Below are 8,122 nucleotides of genomic sequence, written 5' to 3'. Positions count from 1 at the left end.
TCAACACTTATAAGGCTGAACAGGCATAAGAAATGTGATACCGGACCAGCAAGGGGAAGGCAGGCTACTGTTGAAAATCAACAACTGTAAACAAGTTATCAATTACCTGTTGAAAAATATGATTCTCCTATCTATTTCCAAACATGAATTAAAACAAATCATGGTTCAAGCATGAGTAAAATGCATGGTTTATTTTTAATAGAACTATAGACTTTAGTGCATACAATTAACATTGTTTACCTTCGATTTTTGTAGTGTAAAGCTGGAAAAATCTAAGGCGTTTCTGGATTCTAGGTTTGTTCGTAGAAGGACTTCAATTTGTATGCTATACTGACATATTGAAAAGGTTACCAAAATTCTGTCTGTGGAGTGTGGACATAAGACATTTTGAGAAAAAAAATTAAGAAAAGTCTGTGGCGACTAAGTTAGTTGGTTTCTTAGCATTCCATTGTATCATTCCATTTACTGGTGGTGCAAGGATGCACATCCGAGGATACAAGAATGTGGGGTCGCGATTCATTCCACGCGTTTTGCGTCCCTCTTTGGTTTCCATACGAGAAAGAGAGGGGGAGGGACCATCATGGCTTCCAAGGTGAGTGGGGTTTGCTATCGAAAAACTTTCAGCTATGTTTGAATGACTGTGTTTGAATAACATTGTTTTATCGTGTTGACATTTCCAGTATGCCCTCGTTTATTAATACGAGATAAAATGGCTTGCGTAATCAGCACGGTGGAGAGCGACCGTCGCACGTTGCGTTGTCTTTACATGCACGCTTCTCTGAGAACATGTTGTACTAAAGGCTAATACTGAATCACTACGATGCATTTTGTTGTACTTTCTCAAAATGTAGGATCGTTGACTTCCTATGTACTTGGTACGGTGATATATGTATCCGCTTTGTATCAGCAGACAAGAAAAATGAGATTAGGATCATTGTAGCTTAATCCCGTAGAAGAGGTGAGGCTTTAATGAACTATCCTATCAGCGAGTCTGGAAAGCAGTGTGCACTCAAGTTGGCCAGAAGGTCACGGCGTCTGAAATCCTCGGATATTTCGCTGGCTTTTCACCACATTCATCTTCAGTTCTTGTTGATGAAACATAATAATATTACAAACAAAGCATGAGACCTAATGTATTCAATCCGATAGTCATCACAGACTTATTTCAGGCTACATACAGATGCGAGATTTGTCAATCTATCTTGAGTTGACTTAAAAATGTTTTCCACATAACCAGGCCGTGAAGTTGACAGCCGTCCCGGCTGCTCTGGGGCTGGCCTCGTTTCGTGTTTATGCCATGAGTGAAGAGAAACATGAAGAGCTCATCTCCCCACGAGAGGTGCGATGACAGACACACCCCCAACATGTAGAATTAAATAATCTTATTGAAATCATTTGCTTTATCTGTGCATTTTTTTGTTGGTTTTAAATCTCTAAATTGTTGGTTTTAAATCTCTAAATTGCTATATCCATAGATGCTGATATGGCATAAAACTGAAATTACTAGTACTACAACTACAGGTGTACAGTATATGTGTATATGTAAGCAGCACATAAGCATTGCTTGTTGGCAGTAGACCAGTGTCAAAGCAAACAACTGACTCACTCTCTTCACACAGCTCACAATCTACTCCCCTGATCCTCCTGCAATGCACTATGTGGAGGAGCATCCGGGGCCACTACAGAGAGGCTTGGGGGTGGTGAGAGTGGGACTGCAGCCCTATGTTCGAGCAGTGAAGGTACCCAGATGATCAGTGAGATTTGATATTTTCCCCTGAACACTTTTATTCTCGCAACCCTTTTTGGTCAGTATTGTTGTGTTTTGACATTTTCATGTCAAATGCCTGTGGTGAAATTAACGTAGAGTGTCTTTAGCAGTAGACATAATGTTATGGAAAGAAAATATTGTTTAATCCCGCACAGGGCAATGGAAATTACGATTGCATGTAATTAAAGCAATCTAGAACTTTGTATTATGAATTAGTCTTGTAAATAAAAATTCTATGTTTCTGTAGAATGCCTGCACTTCAGTCAAGGTTGGTGCAGTAGCTGTTTACCAGACAGGAGAAGGTAAGAATGAAGTAATGATACAGTGTGTACACTTCTTTTGTTGGATATGTTTTTTAAAGAAGAATCCGCACACTTCAAGTGTTTGTGCAAAAAATGTTTTTAAATTGTACTAAGTGCAAGCTTTCGGTCGTTAGACCTTCATCAGGTCTAATGAAGGATATCAGGTCTCTGATGAAGGTCTAACGACCGAAAGCTTCACTCAGTAAAGTTTTTTTTTAAAAATTGCACAAAGACTTGAAGTGTGCGTATTCTTCTTTAAAATTACAAGTTTACTCTAAATCCTGCACCTCACACGGATGAGCGGTGATCTTTTACTTTTTTGGATATGTTTTTTAAATGGTTGTGAACACTGCTGAGAGGGATTGTGCTGCTATTCTTCGTCTGATATAAAATGCTTGATTCTTCCATTTCGTAGATACATACAACTTCTTGAGAGATCCTCCCCCGGGTTTCCTCCCAAGAGTGGGTGTCATAACAGTGTCTGGTTTGGCAGGACTCATACTGGCACGGAAAGGTAAGGCCAGGCCTTCATTAGGCATATTGCCTTCAATCCTTGAACCCTGATACTGCTCTGGATACTGCATCTAGTATCAGAAAGACTTGTGCTCTCCAGTGCTGCTGTTAAAAACAAGTGTTTTTTTAGTGTTTTAATCTGGTTATTTTGGGATAATGACCGGCGACTCATAATAGTTTTATTGAGACCACACGAAATTCAGAATTCAACTAAATGTTACTAGACTTAGACTAGTCTTGTTGGTTTTCAACAATGAATGACTGTTTATATTATTTTTATTTATTAATTTAGCAGATCCAAAGCGACTCACATTATGCCAATTGTATTAAAAGGGCTATTGTCCTTTGAGCAACTCTGGGTTAAAGAAGAATTCTGGTGATTTTTCACATTTCTCTGAGTCTGGAGGTCACAGAATATTGTTGGTACGAGCAACCTTGTTGAGCCCTGATGTTTATGCCCCCAAAGTATAGCACTGTAGCTGCCTGGCCGCTCTGTTGGCTGCTGCAAGTCAAGCTATAGGCAGAACCAATTGTTTTCGGGGGGCGGGGGGTACTCTGTGACCTCGAGAAGCAGACATCTATGTAAACAATAGCCAGACTTCTCATTTATGTACCTTGCTTACCTTTCGCAGAGTGTGTGCTGGAAATATTAGCTTCCACTAATCAACGGCAATAGTCTTCTTAAATTATTTTTACGCTCCACAGAAGAGAACACATTGTGCACCAGTGTAGCCTAGCTGCAAAATGTTTTTTCTTTATGAAAAGTTATACTTTGAGTCTTGACTGACTACTTATGGAAGTTTTTAAACAGGTTTGGAATCAAGAGATTACCAATTATTTTATGAACTTTTAGGTTTGGCAAGGGATAGGAACCCTTATGATTGTGTTGTTTGGTTTTGATGAATTTCTTTCCTATACAGTATTTATTTGTGATTGATTTCTGGTGGGAATATTTTCTTTTTTCTGTTTTACCTCACATACAAATGGTTGTCAGTGTCACTCTAAATACTCAAAATACTAAACATGTTTGGTTTGTGCCTGGTATTTGTAGGGTCACACTTAAAGAGGCTGGGTGTGCCACTTGGTATGACAACAGTGGGAACTGCCGTGTGCTACCCCACTCAAACAGTTGGGGTCTTGAAGGTAGGTCACCTGAAATTGCGGAAGGCAGTTTCTCATCTGAATTAACAGTCACACTAATTGTCTAAATTTAAATGTTTATGACCTGATCTGATCTCCTCTCCTCTGTCTCTGTCTCTGTGAAGGTGACCGGTAAGAAGATATATGCTGCAAGTTCATCTGTGGCCTCAGTCTTCAAATCGAAACCCAAAGAACCCATCATCGCCTCAGCTACCAGCCTTGAGGTACATAAGCAAGCACACTATCACATGTGACAAAGATGACAGTCAGGCATCCAAAAATCTGTGGATATTTTTTGTTTATTTTAACTCTCTGGGTATGCAGAGTGCGTGTAAGATGATTCCATAAACACCCCAAGGATCCATCACTATCCATTGTTCTTGTACTACGCTGTCCTTCTTTTACTCAAGTTATCAGCAGTTGTGGGGATTGACACTGATCCGCCACATTACACTGTAGGACTGGAAATTACAGAGTAACTTACACATAGATACTGTTATGATACTTTGCCCAAGATAATGATATCACAGTTCTGCCATTCTGCAATATTCAATACATTACAAAAGCAGGGGCGGTGGGTAATGTACTGTAGGCTTGAGAATCCTAGTCAAATTGTACATATTCAGTTGGACCTAATCCTGGCCTAGGTTCTCTGCACATGCTCCACAATTCTCAATTACCACAAGGGATATCTCATTTGTAAAACAAATAAAGCGAATATCACCTATGAAATGTACAGAGCTGTTCAGTTGTCCAATTGATCGCACCACATGGCACCAATTTGCTGCCAGCTAAATAGTTTGACCCATTACGTCACAGACCAAAACAATTGACAATCAGGAACAGCCCAATACTAACAAGCTGAAAGGGGGCATATCATAGCGGAGTCGGATATACTTCGATCAATGAATTGATTCCCCTCCCATGCTTCTATATTGGGACAAGGACTGCAGTGCCAGTAAATAGCCTAGTCAAGCTGTAACCATAGCTTGACTCAACTTTGCATGTGAACATACGGAGTGTTTAACTGCAAGACTGAAGCAAATGGTATGTTTGCCAATGCTATGCTTTTTTTCAATCTGTTAAATAAGAATAGCCAACATATGATAACTATTCTTCCCACTCTGTCATTTTCAGCCAGTGTCAAGTCCAGTACCGGAAGCTGAGGTCCCTGAATCCAAAGCTTTGCCTGAGTCTACATCATCTGATCCAGCCCCAGCCATTGATGCCCCTCCTGCTCCATCTGAAGAAGTCCCTCAGCCCTCCTCAGAACCCCCAGCAGCCCCAGAATCTGCCCCTGTAGCTGAAACAACCCCAGCCACTACCCCAGAACCTGCCCCAGAGGCTATTCCAGAAGCTGTCCCCGCTCAAGAGGCATCAGCTGTGGAACTGGCTGCTGAAGCGGCCCCTGCTGAGGTCACTGAGGCTGCATCAACTCCAGAGCCTGCCCCAGAACCTGCCCCAGAGGCTGCAGCTGCCCCAGAACCTGCTGCAGAGGCTTCAGCTGCCCCAGAGGCTGCAGCTGCCCCCGAACCTGCCCCAGAGGCCGCAGCTGCTCCAGAACCTGCCCCAGAACCTGCTGCAGAGGCTTCAGCTGCCCCAGAGGCTACAGCTGCCCCCGAACCTGCCCTAGAGGCTGCAGCTGCCCCCGAACCTGCTGCAGAGGCCGCAGCTGCTCCAGAACCTGCCCCAGAGGCTGCAGCTGCCCCAGAACCTGCTGCTGAGGCTTCAGCTGCCCCAGAGGCCGCAGCTGCCCCCGAACCTGCCCCAGAGGCCGCAGCTGCTCCAGAACCTGCCCCAGAGGCTGCAGCTGCCCCTGAACCTGCCCCAGAACCTGCTGCAGAGGCTTCAGCTGCCCCAGAGGCTGCTCCAGAACCTGCCCCAGAGGCTGCAGCTGCCCCTGAACCTGCCCCAGAGGCTGCAGCTGCCCCAGAACCTGCCCCAGAGGCTGCAGCTGCCCCAGAACCTGCCCCAGAGGCCGCACCTGCCCCAGAGGCCGCAGCTGCCCCAGAACCTGCCCCAGTACCTGCCCCAGCTGCTCCAGAAGCTGCAGCTGCACCTGAACCTGCTCCAGAGGCTACAGCTGCCCCAGTCTCAGAAGCTGCATCTGCCCCAGAACCTGCCCCAGAGGCTGCGGCTGCCCCTGAATCTGCACCAGAGGCTGCACCTGCTGCTGAACCTACTCCAGACACTCCACCTGTACCTGCTGAGGCCCCTGAAGTTACTGCTGCTGCAGCCCCAGAGGTGGCACCTGCAGGAGAACCCACTGAGACTCCAGCCCCAGCTGCAGAAGAGGCCCCAGCTCCAGCCCCAGCCCCAGCTGTAGAGGAAGCCACACTCCCTGCCCCTGAGGCACCTGTGGCAGCCGTTAGTGAAGCCGCTTCCTCTAGCAGTGAACCCAGCTTCATTGTTATTGAAGCACCTGGCATAGAGGCAACCCCCCCGCCTGCAGTAGACGACGTGGCCTTGTCTGTGGAAGAGACCACCCCCGCAGCCCTGGAAGAGCCTGTTCCAGTGAAGGCCGTTACTGGTGAGTTGAAATTTGAATGCAGTCACACTCATATTTTTTCACCTGTAACCTATTTGCTTTCGAGTTCTGTTAAGAAATATATAATTGAGACACATCTGTGTAGTTACTACTTTAATTGCCCCTGTGTAGGAGATGGTCAAGGGGATAGTCAAGCTGGTACATTTACATGTTAGCCTTTCTGTCTACAGATGGTAAAATAAACTGTATCTCCATTGCTCTTTTTACATTGTAGAGACACCACAGTTTGTTCCTGATCCTTTGCTTGTGGACCATGGCCAGGCCCACCCTGAGGACTCTGACATGTATAGCACTCGCAGCTAGACCAAAATGGAGGGCAAGGGAGAAGGGGGGCAGGGGTGATAAGAGCAGCACTGAATGGGAGCTGTGGGTGATTTTCACCACCAGTCAACTCAAGCAAAGTAATCCAAAGTTCTGGTCACACAGCCGTGCCATGAGCGGCACACACAGACACACAATATTTCGGATCTGTCATGTCTTGTGAAGGTGTTTCTCCGTACTTCCTTCTAAGGCCTCAGGCCTTTGATAACTTTTACCTCACTTACTTATTGATCAGTTTACCAACGGTGTGTGTGGTGTGTGTATACAGTATGTGATGATGGGAACACCAACATTGTGGTGTCAGCCAGTCACACATCCCCACACACACTGTACATAGAAGAAAAAAAACACGGTACAGGGAGCACAGTGATGTTATTACTAAGTCACATTACAGTCATAAAAAATATTAAGCCAAGGGAGACTTCCTGCCCTAACAGGAAGATGGCATTCCCACCACTGTATACTGTGAACCTATTTGGTACATCATTTACCAAACTCAGATGTCAAAGAAACAGTTTTACCAGGACCATACAGTCTTTTATACCTGAAACAAAACTTTTCTAAGGTTTACACATTTTGTTTAGCCACATCAATGTTTTTCTGTCCGCTTATTAAGATCCGTAATATCTAGACAATCTATGCAATAGCATCTATTTGAAATCTTTGAGTAGGGGTCATGTTCAAACTTTACTGCTGAATGTATAGGCTTAAGGTGTGTTTGGCTATTACGTTTCAGATCAGCAAAGGAGCAAAGACAAGAGTATAAGGCTTTGAGTTGAGTTGGCGGTGTCGTGGCAGCGTCACCTTCGAGGTTTAGGTCTCCTAAGTTTGCAGATACTACTCGACACCGATGTGCATTAAATAGGAGTAGAATATTAACGTGTGCACATCTGTAGTGTATTGACTGACTGATGTATGTGATTGTTGGAATATTACGTGTTATAAGAATGAATCGGTGAGCCATAGTAGTTCGGAGGTAAGGGAAGTTATTTTGATTTGAGCTTATTTATACTTGCGTAAGGATCTTTCAATCATGACATGTGATATTACTTGAATGCATATTTTCCAGACACTTTTTACAGGGTTTTCACATCAGTATCTTAAACTGTAATTCATGCAAAAAGTGTTCCATGTTTTCTTACCTATGATAATGTAACATTTTCATCTCACTTTCTGTAACTTTATCACATGGCTTGGTATGTCTGTACCTCTGGTGCAAATGAAAAAGGGGAATAAAATGAAGTTTTGGACGTTTTGAGAATTTTTCCTCAATTGTGTGTGCTCATTTTGGTCAACACACTTTGCGCCTTCATTGAACATGGCTCAGGTTAAAGAGCCCTAAACATAATATGCTCTAGGTTAAAGAACCCTAAGCATGTTATGCTCTAGATTAAAGAACCCTAAGCATGCTATGCTCTAGGTTAAAGAGCCCTAAACAAAGCTTGAATGGGTTATTAAACCCTGTGGATGCACTCAGGTGGTAGAACAGTGTGTCAGGTACAACTGGTTCAGTTTCTGAGGCGCACACAT

The 8,122-nt window shown here is 44.1% G+C and overlaps 1 protein-coding gene across 2 annotated transcripts; it reads left to right on the top strand.

Moving 5' to 3' along the window:
- Positions 1-502: 502 nt before the first annotated feature.
- apool (apolipoprotein O-like) lies at positions 503-7,853 on the top strand. Of its 2 annotated transcripts, XM_062536850.1 has the most exons (10): positions 503-592; positions 1,238-1,339; positions 1,620-1,739; positions 2,016-2,070; positions 2,486-2,584; positions 3,635-3,726; positions 3,849-3,947; positions 4,861-5,190; positions 5,467-6,253; positions 6,486-7,853. In XM_062536850.1, the coding sequence occupies exons 1-10, from the start codon at positions 581-583 to the stop codon at positions 6,572-6,574; spliced, it is 1,785 nt and encodes a 594-aa protein (XP_062392834.1). In that variant the 5' UTR covers positions 503-580; the 3' UTR covers positions 6,575-7,853. The 2 variants fall into 2 exon arrangements, with proteins under 2 accessions (XP_062392834.1, XP_062392833.1); XM_062536849.1 differs by having other exon boundaries at positions 4,861-6,253.
- The last annotated feature ends 269 nt before the right edge of the window (positions 7,854-8,122 follow it).

This window comes from Sardina pilchardus, chromosome 5 (assembly GCF_963854185.1).
Source record: "Sardina pilchardus chromosome 5, fSarPil1.1, whole genome shotgun sequence".
NCBI lineage: Eukaryota > Metazoa > Chordata > Actinopteri > Clupeiformes > Clupeidae > Sardina > Sardina pilchardus.
The sequence above is the reverse complement of the archived record's forward strand: the minus strand, read 5'-3'. Positions and strand labels throughout refer to the sequence as shown.